The 22,195-nt window shown below is 39.6% G+C and overlaps 1 protein-coding gene across 1 annotated transcript in view; it reads left to right on the top strand.

The window, feature by feature from the left end:
- GNAI3 (G protein subunit alpha i3) overlaps positions 1 to 22,195 on the top strand; it is a 47,145-nt gene that overhangs the window by 16,589 nt on the left and 8,361 nt on the right. The window contains exons 2-8 of the mRNA XM_028101949.2: positions 5,600 to 5,642; positions 5,755 to 5,896; positions 10,414 to 10,571; positions 12,499 to 12,627; positions 15,753 to 15,882; positions 16,298 to 16,451; positions 21,908 to 22,121. Coding sequence (XP_027957750.1) covers positions 5,600 to 5,642; positions 5,755 to 5,896; positions 10,414 to 10,571; positions 12,499 to 12,627; positions 15,753 to 15,882; positions 16,298 to 16,451; positions 21,908 to 22,098 — 947 coding nt within the window. The 3' untranslated portion in view covers positions 22,099 to 22,121. The remainder of the gene's footprint in view (positions 1 to 5,599; positions 5,643 to 5,754; positions 5,897 to 10,413; positions 10,572 to 12,498; positions 12,628 to 15,752; positions 15,883 to 16,297; positions 16,452 to 21,907; positions 22,122 to 22,195) is intronic.

The raw sequence follows: 22,195 nt of genomic DNA, 5'->3' as shown, positions 1-22,195 counted from the left end.
CATTTGGAAATGATAAGAAAGAAGAGGGGCTTTGAGCTGGAAGTTTGAGATTACAGCAGTAACAATACAGTAGGCACCAGTGTCAGCTTGGCCATGTGAAGAGTAGAAAGGATTAATTTGAGAAATGCATAAGAAGACAGGTTTCATTACAGCTTGATGTAAGGAGAGAAGATGGTTCTTAGATTTCGTACTTGGAAGAAAGGTAAGATTGGTGGCACTCTTCTTGCTGATCTGGAAGCAGAATGGGTCAAAGACTTTCGGTATAAAGCAATTTTTTTTTTTTTTGCAATTCATTCTTTTTTTCTATAAAATGCCCTGGAACGCTCAATAAGATAAATCTTACATTTAGTTCTGTGGTCAGTAAGAGGTGCCTTCAAGAGGTGTAACTGGATGCCTAGTAAAAGCTTGAGTGAATATATGTAGTGTGATAGTAAAGAGAAAGACAAAGTGACATTTTATCAGGGATGAGAGAGGCAGGGCAACATACTTCTTTGAAATCAGCACCTTCATAGGATAGAACTAAATGAGATGGGTAGAAATTGATTCTGAGGATAATAGACGTTGATTATTTCATTTAGTCCAACATAAATGGTAGAAATCCTGTTTTCCCGGGCCCCTAGGTGGCTCAGTCGTTAAGTGTCTGCCTTTGGCTCAGGTCATGATCCCGGGGTCCTGGGATCGAGCCCCGCATTGGACTCCCTGCTCGGCAGGAAGCCTGCTTCACCCTCTCCCACTCCCCCTGCTTGTGTTTCCTCTCTCGCTATGACTCTCTCTGTCAAATAAATAAATAAAACCTTAAAAAAAAAAAGTAAAATCCTGTTTTCAATATGTAAAAGAATGGTGAACATTACTTCATTAATCTCTACCTAGTAAAGTTAGTAGCTGGTGCTCACATGGGATCATCTGGGAATTCTGTGTTTTAAACTAGTATTTAAAATATAGCTAGTATGCTTTTGTATTCTCTTCTTCAGAATTGAATCAATTTTTTTTTTTGGTAGATATGCGTGGGAGAAAGCACTTTTTTAAAAGATTTATTTCAGAGGGAGAGAGAGCATGCACGCAGGCAGGCGAGCTGAAGTGGGGAGAGGGGTTGGGCAGAGGGGGAGGGAGAGAATCCTCAAGCAGATTGCTTACTGAGCACAGAGCCTGAGGGGATGCAGGGCTCAGTCCCAGGACCCTGAGATCATGACCTGAGCCAAAATTAAGAGTTGGCTACTCAACTGACTGAGCCACCCAGGCGCCCCTGGAGAAAGCACTTCTTTCTAACAGTATCATTTAAAAAGTTCTTTGTGCGTGCACCCCGATGTTTATAGCAGCAATGTACACAATACCCAAACTGTGGAAAGAGCCAAGATGTCCATCGACAGATGAATGGATAAAGAAGATGTGGTATATATATACAATGGAATATTATGCAGCCATCAAAAAGAATGAAATCTTGCCATTTGCAACGACGTGGATGGAACTGGAGGGTATTATGCTGAGCGAAATAAGTCAATCAGAGAAAGACATGTATCATATGACCTCACTGATAGGAGGAATTCTTAATCTCAGGAAACAAACTGAGGGTTGCTGGAGTGGTGGGGGGGTGGGAGGGATGGGGTGGCTGGGTGATAGACATTGGGGAGGGTATGTGCTATGGTGGGCGCTGTGAATTGTGCAAGACTGTTGAATCACAGATCTGTACCTCTGAAGCAAATAATACATTATATGTTAAAAAGAAAAAGAAGATAGCAGGGGAAGAATGAAGGGGGGGTAATCGGAGGGGGAGTCGAACCATGAGAGACTGTGGACTCTGAAAAACAAACTGAGGGTTCTAGAGGGGAGGGGGTGGGGGATGGGTTAGCCTGGTGATGGGTATTAAAGAGGGCACGTTCTGCATGGATGGAGCACTGGGTGTTATACGCAAGCAATGAATCATGGAACACTACATCAAAAACTAATGATGTAATGAATGGTGATTAACATAACAAAAAAATTAAAAAATAAATAAAAAGTTCTTTGTGAGGGCACCTGGGTGGCTCAGTCACTTAAGTGACTGCCTTCGGCTGAGGTCATGGTCCCAGGGTCCTGGGATGAGTCCGGCATCGGGCTCCTTGCTCAGCAGGGAGCCTGCTTCTCCCTCTGCCGCTCCCCCTGCTTGTGCTCTCTCTCTGACAAATAAACAGAATCTTAAAAAAAAAAAAGTTCTTTGTGTGTTACATAAACATTTAGTGCTACCCCTAATTATTATTAGATGATAAGAGCAGAGGTAAAGTCAAATCGAGATGTCCTTTTTGAGTCTGTAAAAATGTAGATGCTTGGAATTTTTAAATTATTTGAATTTTATTTTAACAGTTTGGTTGATAGAGTTGAGAAATATTATAAAGGATCATGCTTATTAAGCATTGGTAATGTATCTGGTCAACAGTACTTACTTGCCTAGCCGATTTATGTCACGCCCAGTTCTAGGCCCTGGGAATACGAGGATGAATAAACCATTATGGGGTTTATATTTTAGTGGGATAGGAAATGAACAAATTGTACCATGAAGTGATAAGAGCTTTTGAAAAAATACAACCTAGAGTGAGGAGAGAGAGTATGATCGGGTGGGGACTATTTAGATAGATTAGTCAGGGAAGGCTGTTTTGAGGGAAGAAGAAAATCTTGTAAAAAGTTACTCCGGGCAGATGGAATAGTAAATGGCGAAGAGCATGAGTCAGGATCTAGCTCATTGAGAACCAGTTTGGTATGTTGGAAGAAAGGCAAGAAAACTGGTCTGACAAGAGCAGAGAGAATGAAGTGGAGAATGATAGGAATTGAGGGTAAAGTGATCGGCAGGGGCAGAGCATGTTTGACCTTATGGCCCATGGATTTTATTTTGAGTGTACAGTTGATATACGACATGGAGTTAGGGGTGTCAGCACCCCCCCCCACATACTGGAAAATCTTCGTATAACTTTCTGACTCCCCCCCAAAATTTAACTAATAGCCTACTGTTGATTGGTGGTCTTATTGATAATATAGTCAGTTAGCATATATTTTGTATGTTATATGTGTCATATATTGCATTCTTACAATAAAGTTAGAGAAAAGAAACTTATGAAGAAAATATTACAATACTGTACTGTACTTAACCGGGAAAAAAAAAGTGTATAAGTGGACCTGTGTAGTCCAAATCTGGGGACAGAGTTGTGACACGATTTGATTTTTTTTTTTAAAGAATTTATTTATTTGAGAGAGAGAATGAGAGACAGAGAGCACGAGAGGGAAGAGGGTCAGAGGGAGAAGCAGACCCCCTGCTGAGCAGGGAGCCCGACGTGGGACTCAATCCCGGGACTCCAGGATCATGACCTGAGCCGAAGGCAGTTGCTTAACCAACTGAGCCACCCAGGCGCCCTGATTTGATTTTTTTTACAAAGTTCAGTGCAGCTAACTGAGTGGAAAACTAGCCATAGGAAGGGCAAGGTCTCAAGCAGTGGACCATTTAGGAAGATTAACAGTGATCCAGGCTTGTGGTTTCCAGTGTATTCATGATGATCCATGTGGTGCATAAAAAAACTGTTACAACTGTATTTATACTTATTTTTAAAAAATTAAGCTTTATTAATATTTGATGTACATATTGGTACTGGCACCCACATTCCATTTGTGTATTAGTTACATGTTACATGTAACATTAGTTACATTTTTGGCCTGAGCAACTGGGTGAGTGCTGGTATTTACTGAGATGGAAAAGAGGGCGGAGCAGGGTTTGTTTGGGGGTAAGGATGGGGAAACAGTAACACAATTTGGGTCATTTTAAGTTTGAGATGCCTCTTAGAAGTCTAATGAGATTTATCAGATAGGTGGTTTAGATGTATGACTCTGGAGCCAAGGTTAGAGATACAAGTTTGGAAATCATCAGCATAGAGGCAGTATACAACAACTTTGGAGCCGAACTGTGTGAATACAGATTTCAGCTTTGCCACTTACTGACTTGAATTGTGGGCAAGTTAACTTGGCATCTCTCTTGCTTCATTTACCTCACCTATAAAATGGAGATAATAAGTGTTTGCCTCACCGGGTTATTGTGAGAATTAAATGAATTAATAAAAGCAAAGTGCTTAAAACTGCATCTGGCATGCAGTACACACTAGATAGTAACTGTCACTGTCAGTTTATGAATGGTGTTTAAGACCAGGAGATGAGATGAGATGACCTAGGGAATGAATGTAGGTAGAGAAAAGGGCCCAAGGAAGGAGTGCTCAAATAATACAACCTTTAAGATTCAGAGATAGGAAGGAGGAGACTGAGGAGTGGGGTAGGGGTCCAACCAGGAGGATGTGGGGTCTGGAAGCCTGCCTAGTGAAGAAAACATTTCAAGGGGAGAAGTCATCATTGGATAAATTCTGCTCAAGAGGTTGAGTAAGATGAGGACCTGGAATTGATCAATAGGTTTGTTAAAATGGAAGTTGTTGGACACCATGGAAGGTGGTTTCAGTTGGTGTTGGATATGAATATCTGATTGGAGTGGGTTAAGGAGAGAATTGGAAGTACAGAATTGGAGAACATGAGTATAGACAACTCAGAGGCGTTTTTCTATAAAGAGGAAGAGAGAAAATAGAGTGGTAGTCCACCAATATGTGGAGTCAAGGAAAGGTTGGAGTGGGGTGTGTGTTGATTTAAAATGGAAGATAATGCAGCAAGTTTGTATACTGATTAGAGTTCCCCAGTGGGAAGAGAAAACTTCACATATTAGTGACATGGGATAGTTACAGTAGCCAAGACCTAGAGTAGGTAAAATCAGGTGGTTTAGGGCACAAATGGAGGGATTAGTCTTAGATACGGGCAGGGACCCTTCATCCATTGATGAAGGTAGAGAATATTAGTGGGGATTACAGATAGATTGGTGGATTTGGTTTTTTGAGTGCTTTAATTTTTCCAATAAAAGGCAAGATTATCAGGTGAGAGTCAAAAGTGGGAAGGAGTTTGTAAGATTTGAAAGAGAGAGGAAATGAAATAGGCATCTTGGAAGGTGGGATAATGAATTGACTAAGGAAATGCAGGTGAGATGTCAAGGAGTTCCAGGAGCTGATCTGACATTGGTTATCATTAAAGTGATTCTGGGAGACAGATGAGGGAAATGTGGTCTTGAGAGCATATGCAGTGAAAAAACAGTGGGGATGACGCCCCTCTGTTTCTATTTTGAACTCTAGTCACATGGCTGAGAGGATTGCTCTTGGAACATTCCTCAGATCCATGGATATTGACAGAGAAGTTAATAAAAGCAAATAGGCCAAAACCGAATCATTTCATTTTTGCCTATGTTCAGTTTCTGTATCATGTTATTTCTTGTAGAGGATGAGTTCCTAGAGGTGTTTATGTTGCCATATCTCCTTGAGCATGCCTCCTTTACACAAATGATACCAAGTAGGTTCTGGGCTACTTTTACTTTTATATGGTTGCTGAGTTACGTTAAAGTAAAAAACTCTAATAGGAAAGCTTAATGGTTAGATAGCCTCACCTAAGTTTTCCATGGGACCTGTGGTTTCCATTAATCTAGGATTATCACTCATGTTGATTTCATACTTTGTGTTTGATTACAAGTGAATTCAAAGTCTAGTTTTCTTTCTTTCAGGTGCTGGAGAATCTGGTAAAAGCACCATCGTGAAACAGATGAAGTAAGTTGGAACATGGCCTTTTATAAAACTACATTTCCTCATAATGCATGAAAGTCCATAGTATCTTTTTTTTTTAGGTCTGTGGTAATGATTTGTGGTTTTCTTTTTAAAGAATCATTCATGAGGATGGCTATTCAGAGGAAGAATGTAAACAATATAAAGTAGTTGTCTACAGCAATACTATACAGTCCATCATTGCAATCATAAGAGCCATGGGACGGCTAAAGATTGACTTTGGGGAAGCTGCCAGAGCAGTAAGTGTTTCTCATTTCTTCTTCACTTGCTTTCTTTTAGTAGATGCAGTGAAGCAAAATTTTGCTTCGTGTTTTAGGGAAATGAATTCAAACAACAAGATAAGATGTAGCAAGTACTGTGTGCTCATTTGAGAAGTATTAGCAATCTGGTTTAGGAGATGTAAGATTACCACCACAGAGAAGAGTCAAGGAAATGGGATTTTGTGGATATCCTGTAGGTTTCTGTGACAGCTGTTTTTTATTCACTTCTTTTATAGCACTGTCTTATTTTATAGTAGTAAATGCTAGTTAATTGAAATAATCTAAAAGAGGTAGCTCTGCTTTTCTGTGGTGTAAAGATAAAAGGCAAATATCAGTCTCCTGAAACATACTTGAGAAGGACATGAACATTTAGTCACAATTATAGGGACAATTTTTAGGCATTCAAAAATTCCATGTCCCTGTACTCCGTTGGACTATAACCTATACAGTTGGATTATACCATGTCCTAGGATAGTTCTTGCACGGGAGATATTCAAAAGTTGGGTTGATTAATTATAATACTTAGTGCACCATGAAGTTCTTGTTTGTAAATTAGGATGTTTGATGCAGTGAGGAGAGGGCCAAAATGAAGGCAGGAGATCTTTCACATCTCCAGCTGTACTCCTAAGAGAAGGCTGGGAATGTAGAGAATGATTTCCTAGAACTAAGGGAGTCATGAGCCGTGTTCAGAGTGTTGTTCTTAGGTGCTGTGGACAGTAAAAAGAGGTGACTTGGGAAGGCTGCCTGGAAAGGCAAAGCCTATGTGTCTCTGAAGTAGCTTAGGAACTCTGAGCTGCTCTCAATTTATCAATTAACAAGCTATTATTAATGCAAGTTAATATTCAGTAAACAAGTGGTGAAATTGTTGATGGGAAAAATCACAAAAGGTTGGTTATAATTGGATGGTATTCAACTAGGAATCCTAGAAGTGGAATAAGGGAAGAGGAGCTGGGGTAAGGATTATAAAATGATTGAAGAGAAGAGCAGCAGAAGAGGGGACAAGGAAATATGTGAGGCACAACTTTTATGTTTTTGTTTAAAAAAGGTGCAATATCACAAGTAGAAACTTTATTTTTCTAAGCCTCTGAGAGGGGGAAATAGGATAGCGAATGCAAGAATAAACAAGGCATTTCTGTCTTACATCTTTCTATCCTTTCTCTGCCTCCTGCTTTTCTTCCCTTCTTTTCCTTTCTTCCCTCTGCCCCCCGCCCCCAGCTCTCTCCAGTGTTCTTATTTTCTCATCCCTCCCTGTCACCTAACTCTGTGTCTCTGTCATGTTCGCCCGATCTGATAACTGGTTGATGCTACTGTATTTAGTTCTTTTCCTTTCTTTGCTGACTTTTTCTCCGTCTCAGTTATTTACACCTTCTCTTTGTTTCTTCCTTTTTTATTTCTCACCGTCTGTCCTCCTTTAGATCTCTTGATCATCCCTCCTTTCATTTCTTTCCATTGTCAAATTGGTTGTTATTAATGTTTGGGTCCTCACACCACTTTGTCACCAATACAGTTGACATTTTCTGTCTTTGTCCAGTTGCGCTGCTGTAACAAAATACCACAGATGTAGTAGATTGTAAACAACAGACATTTATTGTGCACACTTCTCGGGGCTGGAAGTCTGAGATCAGAGTGCTAGCATGGTCGGATGAGGGCCCTCTTCAGTTGTCGGCTTCTCACTGTGTCTTCACATGGCAGAAGGCGAAGGGAGCTCTCTCGAGTCCCTTTTATAAGGGCACTAATCCCATTCATGGGGCCTCCACCCTCATGACTGTAGTACCTCCCCAAGACCCCATCTTCAAATACTGTGACATTGGGCATTGAGATTTCAACATACAAATTTTGGAGGGACACAAACATTCAGACCATAGCATCCCTCATCCTTTTATTGCTTCCCTTTATCAAATAAGTGTCATTTATCTTTGGGTGTTAACACTCCTATATCCCCAGATGCAGCCAACATCTCCTTAATTCCTGTTAGGCCTCCTGAATCACCTAGTTTTCCGGCATCCACCCATCCTAATCTACAACCCTATGTAATTTTTTGAAGTTTCCTTTTTTTCCCTCCATATGTAAGGGTTTCTATTTCTAGTTCCTCACTTATCCTGGTCTGGTTTCTTATGGTTGATTAGAGAGTGAATGGACAAGAATAGAGCCAGATGAGGGGTAGGTTGCTTTTTCATATCTGCTTAAGGGTAGAGGTATGAAGTTCATTGTAAAGAGGGGCCTCCTTAAAGGTCTATAAGAGGGCTAATTGTGGAAAAGCAAGAGAAGGTCAGTGGAAGAGATTAAGTGGTAAGGGAAAAGTGCTTCCCCTTAAAACTGTGTTTACAAAGTCAGGACAGCAGAAATATGTAGCAATAACTCTATTTTAAAGTTTCTAAAATTAAATTGTGCTATTAAAAAAAGTAATTATTGAGGCTTTTGAATAGCTGTATGAGTGTAGTTCAAATTTCAGAAGGGGCTATAAGTTTTTACGTGTTAAATAAAGCACTATATACATAGAAGGACATGCTTAATATTGAGTATGTTTGCCAGTTGGTGTAATTTTTCAACTTCTCTCAGTCATTTGTTGTTCCCTTATTTAAAATTTTTATCTCTGAAAGAAGAGGGGAATATAGATGTTAGATGCAGTTTCTTAGAGAGGGATGGACATAAAGTATTACTAGAAAGAATGCAGGAAAGCACCTTATAAAGGAGGGCTGTTACTTGGCTGAAGACCCTGAGTTTGGCAGCATTAACTGGAGTGCACAATGGTTAGTTTTGTTTTGTTTTACTTAGGTGGGTGCATGAGTTTTGGGAACACACAAGTCTTAGGAGTTTTGGGTTGTGATTTCATGTGTGGTCGGAAATGCTTTTTGCTTGCTAGTTTATTGTCCTAATGACTACTTAGGATACAACTGATTGCTCCTCTTCCCCCTTTACTTTTTCTTTACCCGGTATAGGTATTTTTTTAGTATGTGCCTTTTACTAGTTATTTGGAACTCTCCTTGAGGCAGACAAATATGAGATTTGAGGTGGGGAAAGCATCCCATGAGACTTGGGTTTATTCAGTTTTTTAAAGATTTTATTTATTTTTTTAAGTAATCTCTGCACCCAAAGTGGGGCTCGAACTCACAACTCCAAGATCAGGAATCACACGCTCTACTGATAGAGCCAGACAGGCACCAAGTTCGTTCGTTTGTTCTTTCTTTTTTTCTTCCCTTTCTTCCCTTCCCTTCCCTTTTTCCTTTCTTTTTTCCTCTCCTCTTTTCCTTTCCTTCCTTGAGACCTGGGTTTATTTTTAAACTATCTGACAAGTAAGGGTGGGTAGACTAAAGCAAAATTATCAGAGTTCTCATAGCCCTTTTCTGTCCTCTTTACAGCTCACGTTTTAGGTTTAAAAACTGTTAGCCACTTACAAAGCTTTTTGACTCATGAGTTTTTTGTTGTTGTTGTTTAAAGATTTTATTTATTTGTCAGAGAGAGAGAGAGCACGAGCAGGGGGAGCGGCAGGCAGAGGGAGAAGCAGGCTCCCCACTGAGCAGGGAGCCTGAAGCAGGACTCGATCCCAGGATCCTGGGATCATGACCTGAGCTGAAGGCAGAGATTTAACCAACTGAGCCACCCAGGCATCCCTTGACTCATGAGTTTTGATCAAATCTCTTTGTAACTTTCTTTTCCTCTTACTGTTTCCCCCGCTCCCCTGCCTTAGAGGATTATTATTCTTTGGGGAATCTAGAAACTGAATTTTTCCCTGAGGGATTTATTTCCCTCACTAGGCTTCCAGACTTCTTAAATAACTCAGTCTCCTCTTCTTCCTGTTCTTCTGTCTGAGCTGAAGGGGGAAGAAGAAAACACTTTTTCCTTAAACTCGATTAATATTTTACTCCCTCTGACGTGTTTAGACTTTACCTCTTACATGGTAGTTTTTTCATTTCTATTTTTATTGTAGACTTCCTTTAACAGAATGGGAATGTGTTACATATGCCTATCTCATAGACCAGTTTTTCTGTCAAAAAATCATGATTGGGGCGCTTGGGTGACTCAGTCAGTTAAGCATCTGCCTTCGGCTCAGGTCATGATCCTAGGATCCTGGGATCGGCCCGTGTTGGGCTCCCTGCTTGGCGGGGAGCCTATTTCTCCCTCTTCCTCTGCCTGCTCCCCCCTTCTCTCTCTCTCTGTCAAATAAATAAATAAAATCTTTAAAAAAAAATCATGAGTAAGCAGGGTGGAGATTTGTAGGCCAGTCAGAAGAGGTCTTTTTAGGAGATGGTGGTATGTGGTAGGGGGACTGAAATCATTCCTCAGTTCGGCTCTGCACTTCTAACTACAGTGGAGTGAGTAGGGGGAGTGACTTCATTGTAAATTCTCTCAGACTGCCCTGCCTGGAAAGGTCTCTAATACTTGTCTTAAAATAGTGAAACATATAATGTGCTTGTGTTTTATTTAGAGAGACTCTTGTGTCAAGTCTTTAAGAAGTGGAGGATCATTTGTCTCTCTTTCTTAACTGCTTTCTTCAGGATGATGCCCGGCAATTATTTGTTTTGGCGGGTAGTGCTGAAGAAGGAGTCATGACTCCAGAACTAGCAGGAGTGATTAAACGGTTATGGCGAGACGGTGGGGTGCAAGCTTGCTTCAGCAGATCCAGGGAGTATCAGCTCAATGATTCTGCTTCATAGTAAGTAATTTTTCCATAACAGAAAATAATTTGGTGACCCTAAGAAAGTTTAGGGTCTGTCTTTAAAACATTTGAGTAACAGACGGTCTTAGAAGTCTATAGCATCCCTTGTGAAGGTGGTTTCAGTTTAGGGTTATATAGCCCTTGGTCATTTTGTATGACTTGGAGAAAAACGTTGCCTCTTGGAAGGTAAATGAGAGAATTGGCACCATGAAAAGTAGCTCCATGGTAGTTTATAATAAGGAAGTTAAAGAGGAGAGAAATCTTTTGCAGCTGGATCCTGGATCTCTTCCAGTTCCCTCTGCTAAGGACTTTGCATTAAGTGCCAGCTAGTGAGGGAAATTAGAATTGTGATACCCCTTTTTATGCACCCAACTCTGTGGCCGGGCTGCACTGTGGATTTCTCTGGTACCAGTCACCACTGATAAATCTTTTGCCAGATCACAATAGTAGACTTTGTATAGAAAGAGAATGTTGAGTCTTGGAAGGAAGTCAAAGCATCTGTTTGTCAAGGAAATTCTCTTAAGAGTTACATAGTTTGAGAGAATTTGTAATTAATACTTGAGCAAGGCTATTATGCTACCCTATTTTCCTTCTTTTACAACATGTTTATTTATAAACACCTATATTCAGAATGTACTTTTTAATGTGCCTTTTGGGGACTTGGAGAGTTCTTGGTAACTCTATCTCTGTACTAATTGGGGACACTTTTAAGCATTAAGGTATTTTCTCCAATATTCTATTTTCCTATCCTTCATTCTTGTTTAAGTTATGATAGGAAGGAGTTAAATTATATTTGAAAAACTTATTCTTGAAATGAAAACTTTACTAGAGACATTTCAGGATTCTTCCCATTTTTAAATATTTTTTAGTTGCTTATGTTGGTAGTTTCAATAATTCTCCCGGTAGTCATGAAAGCTATATTACTATTTTTTCTGTCATACATTCATTAAGCTCTGAATCCTTTAACTACACCAGAGAACATGTGATTTATAGAGGTTTTTTTTTTTCCATAATATTTGATCTAGGCTTGACTGATTCCTTAACATTAATGGTAGTACTTTCATAAAAGCTTGTTAATGATTCACTTATAATAGTGCCACCTGTTCTTCAGTTTTCTAGCCAAAAAATCTTTAGGAATCCTGACATTACCAAAAATTTAGTTTAGCTTAAAAAAAAAATTAATTTAGCTTTGTAGCAGTCTTTTAATTATTTCACTGAATAAATTACATTTCTTTGGAAGTATTTACAATTTGTTTTTGACTTAGATTAAAAAAAAACGGCAACTTTTCTGTTTCATGAGTGAAAGCAAGAAATACTCATTCTTATTGAACATAGTTCTTATTTTAATTTTAGTAATTCAAACACCGTTCTCGAATGTCCTATCAAATGTAGGAACATACAAATGACCCATTGACTTTAAATGTCTGAGGGCTTTTGGTTTGGTTTTGTACTGTGCAACACACAGTTGATTCAGTATTTAGCATTAAGTTTCAGCAATCTTTTTCTTTCTCCAAGATTTTTTTTTTCAAGATTTTTAAAGTAATCTTTACATCCAACATGGGGCTTGAACTCACAGCCCCAAGATTAAGAGTCACATGGTCTGCTGACTAAGCCAGCCAGGTGCCCCAGAAATCTTTTTATAATAAGAGTAACATTTCCATATTTGTTTGCTTTTAATTGGCCTTCACAGCTTAATTTAGGTAGAATTAAAACCACTTTTGTGTAACATATATAGAGCCTACTTCAGTTGTCCTATTCTAGGTTCACACTTTTTCTCATCATTTCTGTGACACTGAAGCTCTGATTTTGTTCTGCCACTTTATATGACAGGTTCAGAATCTTTTGGGAAGGAACTAGTTTAGTCTGTTCATTTGCTATGTACATGGTTGGCTTCACCAGGTAAAAATAAATGTGTTTTATTTAGTTACCTAAATGATTTGGATAGAATATCCCAAACCAACTACATTCCAACTCAGCAAGATGTCCTGCGGACAAGAGTGAAGACCACAGGCATTGTGGAAACGCATTTCACCTTCAAAGACCTATACTTCAAGTAAGGCATTAACCTTTTTATTAGATGTGTGAAAGACAAATATCTTTCCTTTAGTTCGTATCTCTTAATCAGGGCAGAATTTCTCTAGGCAATAATCTTTGGTTTAAAAACCTGCCATCATATTCATCAGTTGGTATTTGAATGTTTTAACTGAATGGGGGCCCAGGCCTTTCTTCTTTCTCCAAATAGCATCAAATACTTTTGTCCATTTGGAGGAATTTAAATTCACAATTAAATTATAAATAGCAATAAAAGTAATCATATGGTTATCATTTTATTTTATTTTTAATTTTATTCTTTTCAGCTGCTTTTTTGTTGGAATCGTCAAAACAGGTATTGAATGTTTGTTGTTTAGAAGGGTAACAACAATACTAAGGATAGATACTTAGTGATGTGGTTTTGTTCTGCCATTTTGATAATAAAATAGAAATGCTTTACTCACCCGTGTTGATCCTTACCGAAGCGCATTTAGGTTTAATGGAATGGAGCTAATATCGTCATGGTTCTTGGACTGATTTGTGCACAGTATCATGTAAACTAAGTTCTTGCTGTAGTATAGAATGGAAAATTGATACGGCGATAAAAGTATTTTGGCTAAGTATGATATAAAAAGTGGTTGTTATAGAGAGAGAAAATTCTAGTACATGAATACAGAGGACTTTCTCATTAGCATTAGTCATTCTGAAATAGGCTTTGGCTTGTCTTTGCGTTAATGGTCTTTTGTAAATATTAGAACTGTCTTTTTGGTTCCCACTTCCTGCTTTTGTGACCTTTGAGATTAGGGGTAAACTTTTCCCCTTCAATATATATTTGTTCCAGCTGCCTCATTACGCTCATATGTGGTCTGTGATACTCAGCACTGTCGCACACAAATGTAACTTCTAGCTCAGAGCTTCTCTGTGTTCTTTTCTCTGAGAACAGTTGCTTCACAGGATTTGGGAAATCCATACAGAGTTTAGGTATTAACTAGATACCACTTGAGGTCTTGAAATCTTAATAAACCGAAACAGGTCAGAAACATGGTGTAGGAAAATAGCAGTTCAGCTGAATATTTGTAGAATAGAAGAGCTGCTTATCTCTAGCACTGATGAATTTATTTAACTGGAGTAGCAAAGGCCATATGGATTTCTGTCACCCGTGCAACCACAAGAATGAGATGTCTTTTTGTGTACTATAAGATTAGTAATCCATTTATAATTAAATGTGGTGAACTTTATTTAGTGTGGGAAACATTCTTGTTGATGTTGTCATAGATTGATCTTTAGTTGGGTGAATCCTATTGGTCTTCTTATGTCAGGATCGATAGCCAGATCTAGTTAAAGTGTTGTACCCACTTTATTGTTGGTATGTAGATATCTTGTTATGAAGTACTATCACTTCTTCCTTTTCCTCTTCTCTCTAGGCAAAACCACTATCCATTTATTCAGACATTTATTGAGCATCTAATACATGCAAGGCATTGTGTAATTGCTTACTTGCCTCTCAGTTATGAGGTAATGTTTATAAAATGTTGATCTGTTAGTGAATTATATTGTAAATGTTAATATGTGCTAAAAGCCCACCTTGGGGACGTCACAGTATTCTATTAGTTTTATGGACTTTGTAGAAGAAAACGGAGGGGTAAACTGAAATTATTCGTGTACCAGCGTGTGTTTCCCCTTGAAAGACGTCTATAGTGGTATATATCATGTTCGCTTTCCTAAAGCCTGAGATATGACCCTGTATTAAAGCCAGCTTGTGACTGCATCATTCCAGGTGACATGACCAAAGGCTGAATAAGGACCTGCTAGATCAACCAAAAGAAAAGGCTGGGTCATAAAGAGATAATATGACTATTCTCTTTCAAACATACATTGAGAAATTACTCAGTATGTCTTATTTCTCTCAATCCCCAGGGGAAAATTCTTTGGAAGAAATAGACCTCGAGTCACTTTAGATCTGACATGCTAAATCAGCTTGGCAAAGTTGACCTTTTAAAATTTTGTCCTCGTCATCAGACATCTGTCTTCACTCATTTGTATGCATACCTCCTCAGACACTTGTACCAGCTAAAAGACAAAGCACTGCCGGTGTTCCTCTTACTGTAGGAGGTAGATGAGGACACTGTTGACAGAAGTACAGCAGTTGAGCCAGGATATCAAGTAAGCCCCCCAGAAGGGAGTGGTGAACTAAAACTAATCTGGAGTGGAACATAAAGTTTGTGAACAGCCAAGGCTTTGTTGTTATTAATTAGGTTCAAATAATACGTAGAGTTGGGAAATACTGGTTACGTTTTGTTTTTAGATACTGGGTTCTTAGAGTCCTACCCTGAAATATAATTTACTTTTTCCTCATAATTAATCTCTAAAATATTTTTTCCTTAAACTAAGGGAAACATATCTCAACCATACCTCAATTAAAAAAAAAGAAAGTTAAAAAGTAAGGAAAACAAGCTTTTTGGAAGCAGAATATAAGTTGGAGATTTCTATTTTTTCCATTGTTCTCTTTAACTAAAGAGGTAAAGCATTTTGAGGGGTAGAGTGGCTAAGAGCCTGGGTGCTGGAGTTAGAGTGCCTGGGTTTAGAACCCCAGTCCCCATTTGTTAGTAGTGTGCCTTTAGGTACTTAACATACCTGTGCCTCAGTTTCTTCATCTGTGCACTGGAGATAATAGTACTTAACAGGATTGTTGTGAGGGTCAAATGAGTTTAGTGTACTGAAGGTGTTTAGGATCATGTCTGGCACCATGGTAAACAATAAGTATTAGTCAGTATTCTTGTTGTTACCTTATGTTATATTATTCAGCTCTTCGTTTTTCCTGTCTTTCTTCCCCCCTCCTTCCTTTAATCCATTTCAGTGCTTATTCTGCTGACTTTTGGCACGCCTGATACAAGCTTTGATAGAGAGGAGGCGGAACTAGTTATCTAAAATGAGAATTTTGATTATTCCCAGATTTTTTCTCATGTTCTCTTTTACTTTTAACCATGGAGTATTAGTTTGACTACATTTTATCTGCTCCTTGTTTGTCTTTTCTGTTGTAAATGGGGTTTTGAATACACAGTAGTGGGAGGTTCCCTAACCATTTCAGTTTAGGGAGAGCTGTATTTGTGACCTTGCTGAATTTGTGCATTCTTTCCCTTTACTCAGGATGTTTGATGTAGGTGGCCAAAGATCAGAACGAAAAAAGTGGATTCACTGTTTTGAGGGAGTGACAGCAATTATCTTCTGTGTGGCCCTCAGTGATTATGACCTTGTTCTGGCTGAGGATGAGGAGATGGTATGTTGGATCTTCTGGTAAAAAGCCTGTTTAATGCAGCTGGGAAGTGGAAAATAACTTTTAGGAAGATTTTGTGTATCCATTGGCTCATTGAACCAAATCTTGATTCCTTAATTTTTTCCCCTGTGAGATTAGACTTTTAAAATATTGATCTGTGCCCTACTAATTCTTAAGAGATAGGACAGTGCATTGAGTATGTGGGCAGGATTAAGTCCTCTTGTTAGCCAGTCTTCTTCCCACCTCCCAACCTCCAAGAATTATGAAAATGAGGACTGACTTAGCTTTTGTGCTATCAGTGTCTAGCTTATTTCCATGCGTGCCATTCAGTGCTTCTAAAACTTGTTGGTCTGTTTTTTTCTTTAACAGTTCATCCACTTTTACTTTTTACTATTGACACCCCTTTTTTCCCCCTCAGAACCGAATGCATGAAAGCATGAAACTGTTTGACAGCATTTGTAACAACAAATGGTTTACAGACACTTCAATCATTCTCTTCCTCAACAAGAAAGACCTTTTTGAGGAAAAAATAAAGAGGAGTCCATTAACTATCTGTTATCCAGAATACACGGGTAAGGAATCATGAACGATTTTGTTTGAGGTACACATCGGAGATCAACACTTCGGTGACATTCCTACACCTGCCTTTTATTTTGAACGATGCGTGTATATCCTTATGGAGAGTGTTCACTGGTAGTGGTATTAACATTAAGCATGTGATTAAGACCCCTTAAGCCTAAAGTGCTATTCCAGACATAATCGAGTTTACTGTGTTTATTTTGTATTTCTATCCTCATTTTTTGAGGAAAATAGAGAAAGATAAAATCAAAATTTGGTGTATGTATGTTCAAAAAAATACAAGGATAAGGTGCAGTCACTGCACTTAAGACACAGTGGTTGTAGAGAGAGGGACACACACATAAAGAATTTCATTATAGTAGGAAATGTTCACTAACAGAAGAAGGGGATACTGCTGTGGGTTCAGTGTCCTCTTTTTTCTAGAGGAAATGACACTTGGAGTGAGATAATGAGAGGATGAATTAGAAATCACCAGGCAAAAAGAGGATTAAAAGCATTTTAGGAGGAAGGAATAGCGTATATGAAAATGACATGAGGATGCCTGGGTGGCTCAGTCAGTTGAGTGTCCAACTCTTGATTTCAGCTCAGTTCTTGATCTCAGGGTCATGAGTTCAGGCCCTGCATTTATTTAAAAAAAAAAAAAAAATTGTAAAAAAAAAAAAATGACATATTAGGTTTTGGAGCCTAGAAGGAATTTGGTATTGCCAGAGCTTATACGTGGTAGGAAGGAGTCATTGGAGTGATGGGCAGGGATGTTCATGGAGGGCCTTGTATCTGATGCTGAGATAGTGGGGAGCTATTGAAGGATTTTGATTGGGGTACATGATGTAGTAGAAACTGTACTTTAGAAAGATAGACAGTAGGGGCGCCTGGGTGGCCTGGGTGGCTCAGTCATTAAGCATCTGTCTTCGGCTCAGGTCATGATCCCAGGGTCCTGGGATCGAGGCCCGCATCGGGCTCTGTGTTCTGCGGGAAGCCTGCTTCTCCCTCTCCCACTCCCCCTGTTTGTGTTCCCTCTCTCGCTGTGTCTCTCTCTGTCAATAAATAAAATCTTAAAAAACAAAACAAAACATGAATGTACTTAGAACTAGGAAATAGAAAGCTGTCAAGGACCCTAGAAGCACTTCTTTCCCCGTCTCTTTTCTCTCCTGTGTGTGTCTTTTTTATTCTCTCTGCTTAACAACTTTCTGTGCTACTCAGTTTATGTGATACAAGATGGCCCTGCCACAGTATCTCTCCTGCATTTAAAAGACCAGGTTAGGGGCACCTGGCTGGCTTAGTCAGTAGAGCATGTGACTCTTGATCTCTGTTGTAAGTTTGAGCCCCACAATGGGTATAGAGATTACTTAGAAATAAACTCTTAAAAAAATCAGGCGTCTGGGTGGCTCACTTGGTTAAGCGTCTGCCTTCGGCTCAGGTCATGATCCCAGGGTGTCCTGGATCGAGCCACACATTGGGCTCCATGCTCAGCGGGAAGCCTGCTTCTTCCTCTCCCACTCCCTCTGTGTTCTGTCTTTCGCTGTCTCTCTCTGTCAAATAAAATATTTAAAAAAAAAAATCTTAAAAAATAAAATAAAGACCAGGCTACACTGATACTGGTTGGCTCCAGGTTCTAATTACTAGGAGAGAGATTCTGGCCAAGGTTAAGGCAGGCAAAAATCCTTAGCCTAGTTGGTCAGTCAGTCAGTGAAGGTCAGGGACACAAACGTGAATGCCAGGGCTGCACCACTATAACCTTTAGATCAGAGTTGGGTATTTTCAGGGAAGGAGAACTCCTGTTAGCTTGGCAGACACTGGCAAGCTTTCTGTAATAAGGTGAAAGAGTATAGGTAGGGTAAGGGGGTGGGAAGAGTACTACCAGAGTTCTGCCTTGATTGGCTGCTGGCGCTGCGATCTGAAGTGCTATCTAGAAATGTTGGTTTCAGAGAAAGACAATTATCATAGGATCTCACTGATATGAGGAATTTGAGAAACAAGACAGGCTCATAGGGGAAGGGAGGGAAAAATGAAGCAAGACAAAACCAGAGAGGGAGACAAACCATAAGAGACTCTTAATCTCAGGAGTCTCTGAGATTAAGAGTCATCATCTCTCGTGCTGGTCTGCCCACCCTAGTAGGGCCTCTCCGGCCGGCCTGGTCTCTTACTCCCATTCCTGCTGCCTTCAGCCCTACCTGGCCCAGCCCGTACCCCTGTGGGGTGGAGATGCCTGCGGGCCTTGGGTCAGGTTCTACTCCTTTGTGGGACCTGACATTTTTCACCTCTTTGCTATTAAAGTAATAAACCAAAAAAAAGGGCCTGAAGCCTCTTGGATGTGGCCTGAGATGCAGGGAGAGGTGTCTGGGACTCGGGCAGGCCTCTCACTGTGACCACTGACCCCAGCTCACTTCCCTTCCATCAGGCTCGGCATGGGAGTTCAGGGGCCGCAGGCACTGCAGCTCCCCCGGGGCAGGAGACTCCAGGGTTGCTGGAGTGGAGGGGGGTGGGAGGGATGGGGTGGCTGGTGATGGACATTGGGGAGGGTATGTGCTATGGTGAGCGCTGTGAATTGTGTAAGACCGATGAATCACAGACCTGTACCCCTGAAACAAATAAACACTATATGTTAATTAAAAGAAAGAAAGAAAGAAATGTTGATTTTTGAAGCATCTGTGAAACATCCAGATGGAGGTATCTAAAAGGAAGATATATATGTGGCCTTGGAGCTTTGTGAGAGATTGGGGGTTAGATGTATTGATTTGAGATCATGTATAAATACAATATGGAAATGGATGAGATGATATGGGGTGATGTTATAGAATGAGGACAGAAAAGACCATGGATAGAATGAGAGAGAGAATACCAGACTCTATTGGCAGGAGAGAAAGAAAGGTTTATATTGGATACGAAAAGAATAACCAGGAGAGCCAAAGTATCAAAAAACTAAGAAATTTGGAAGTGAGGGGTGGTCAGTGATGTTGTGTGCAGACAAAGTAAGCTACACATTGAAAAATGGCCTCTGGAGTTAGCAGTCCAGGAGATCATGAGTGTTATTGAGAGCATTGTCAGTGAGAGCAGAGCCAGGGCAGTGAGTTACTGAGTGGGAAGTAGAGAAATCAAGACAGGTGTAGCCTATTCTTGAGCAGCTTGGATTACAGGGAAGAGATTTAAGAATATTCACTGGCTTAGTGGTAAGATTTTATAGCAAAAGAGAAGTTGTAAAAAGTGGATATAATTGATGGAGCAAGATTTGTAAGCAGATGGAATTGCATACAGTGGAATATTATTTAGCCATAAAAAGGAACGAAGTACTGACACGTGCTCCTACTGTATGAACCTCATAAATGTCATGCCAAGTGAAAGAAGCCAAACACAAAAGGTCACGTGTGTGTGATTGCTTTTATATTATATACCCAAAATAGGCAAATCCATAGAGACAGAGAGCAGGCTGGTCGGTGGTTACCAACCAGGAGAGGTGGCGGGAGGGGGGTGGTCAGAATGGGGGGAATGAGGAATGATTACTTAATGGGAATGGGGTGTTCTTCTGGGTTGGTGAAAAATTTTGAAACTAGAGAGAAGTGGTGTTTGCATAACATTGTGAATATACTAAATGCCACTGTATTGTACACATTAAAATGTCTTATTGTATGTTATATAAATTTCACCTCAACTTAAACTCCTCTTGGTAGAGGAGTTAAATTTTTAAACTGGAAGGAAGACTTCTCTAAGACCAAAGGTACAAATATGTGGTACAAAAGGTGGTAGGCTCAGGAGTTGAGATGTAGTAAGCACCCTGGTCTTTGTTTTCCAGGGAAGTTGGAAAGGTGGCCAGGATTGGGAATGGTGAGTTCATAGAAAGTAGCCAGGTTTTAAAGTGGAGAGAAAGCTTACTTAGGTAAAAGGATTGACAGTGTTCTCACTGGGAATCTTCCACATAGCAAAGAGCTCTCAATGTCGTATCTCTTTTTGGGGGGTGGGGGACGACCTTCCAAGCCATTGACTTCATTCTTCTTTTAAGAAGTCTCACATCTGGGGCGCCTGGGTGGCTCAGTCCTTAAGCATCTGCCTTTGGCTCAGGTCATGATCCCCGGGTCCTGGAATCAAGCCCCGCATTGGGCTTTGTGTTTGGCAGGAAGCCTGCTTCTCCCTCTCCCACTCCCCCTGCTTGTGTTCCCTCTCTCGCTGTGTCTCTCTGTGTCAAATAAATAAAATCTTAAAAAAAAAAAAAGTCTCACAGTCTTCATTGCACAAGTGTCAGTATTTGTTCCTACCAGGCACAATTCTCTTCTCAGTGCTCTCTCTCCTTGAATTTACAGAAGTTCTGCCGATCTCAAAAAACCTATTTCAAGCACCTACCAAGCTCTCTTCCTTGATTTCTCTTAGTAGTCTGTTTAAATCACATTCCTTTCTTTCTTAAGCTTTTCTTTGTTTAGTCTTTTTTTAAACAATTGGTATTTGTTGTCATGCTTAATGTCACTTAATTTACAGATGTTACTTGGTGAAAACAGCCTCTAGTTTACAGGAATAAAGTCTTGAGTTTTCTTTGTTGAGGTTTCCTGGTTCTGTAGTCAATTTCTAGGGCTATTCTGAAGGCTCACAGGTAGAGGAGAAGGTGTAGGAAGCTTGTGGTTTAGAGTGTTAATTACAAATGTTGAAAATAAGGTTTACTTTTGAGACACCCCACTTTTAAAAAATAATAGCTTTGGGGCACATGGGTGGCTCAGTCGGTTAATTGGCTGCCTTCGGCTCAGGTTATGATCCCAGGGTCCTGGGATTGAGCCCCATGTCAGGGTACCTGCTCTGTGGGTAGTCTGCTTCTCCCTCTTCTTCTGCCTGCTGTTCTGCCTACTTGTGCTTGCTCTCTCTCTGTCAAATAAATAAATAAAATCTTTAAAAAAAAATAGCTTTATTGAGATGTAATTTATATGTCACAAAAACACATTTTATTTATTTTTATAAAAACACATTTTAAAGTGTATAATTCAGGCCCCTTTCCCTTTTACATGTACTTGTTTACCTTTTAATTATAAGGCTCTGAAGTAAGCCCCCTTAAAATTGATACGCTTTTGAAAAGAAGCATGATAAACTCTTGAATTGTTTATTTCAAGATCACTCCAAGGAGCACAGGCTCTCTGACCTTTTAAACAGTTGTGTTCTAGCAATGCATCTTCCTACTTCTCTAGTTTCCTTTTATACATTCTAGGTTTTTCAGCTGAAAAACCAAAATGAAAGGAGAAAAAGAAAAAGCTTTGTTTCCCTAGACCTTTTTCTGTGATGATTTTGTTTTATTTAGAGTCTGCTCTCAAGAAAAATCTAATGATTTTAGAAAAACTTAATGATTATAGAAATAAGTCTGTCTTATATTCCTTTGGGTTATATTCCCTGTCTTCATAAGTAAATGGTGATGGCCTGACTTAGTTGAATTCAGGCAGCTTTTATGATTCGAACTGAGAATATTGGGTGTCTGCTTCAGGTTCCAATACATATGAAGAAGCAGCTGCTTATATTCAGTGCCAGTTTGAAGATCTGAACAGAAGAAAAGATACCAAGGAGATCTATACCCACTTCACCTGTGCCACAGACACCAAGAATGTGCAGTTTGTTTTTGATGCTGTTACAGATGTCATCATTAAAAACAACTTAAAGGAATGTGGACTTTACTGAAGAGGGTTGGATGTTAATAAAAGGTAAAAACTTCAGACAATTTAGTTCTAGTGCTGTAGTGATATCTCTTGACTTTGTAAACTTTTCTAATTAAGAA

The sequence above is a fragment of the Eumetopias jubatus genome, unplaced genomic scaffold, assembly GCF_037043125.1.
Source record: "Eumetopias jubatus isolate StellerSeaLion01/CBP00866 unplaced genomic scaffold, mEumJub1_p1.0 scaffold_4, whole genome shotgun sequence".
Lineage (NCBI taxonomy): Eukaryota > Metazoa > Chordata > Mammalia > Carnivora > Otariidae > Eumetopias > Eumetopias jubatus.
This window is presented reverse-complemented; position numbering and strand designations above follow the sequence as displayed.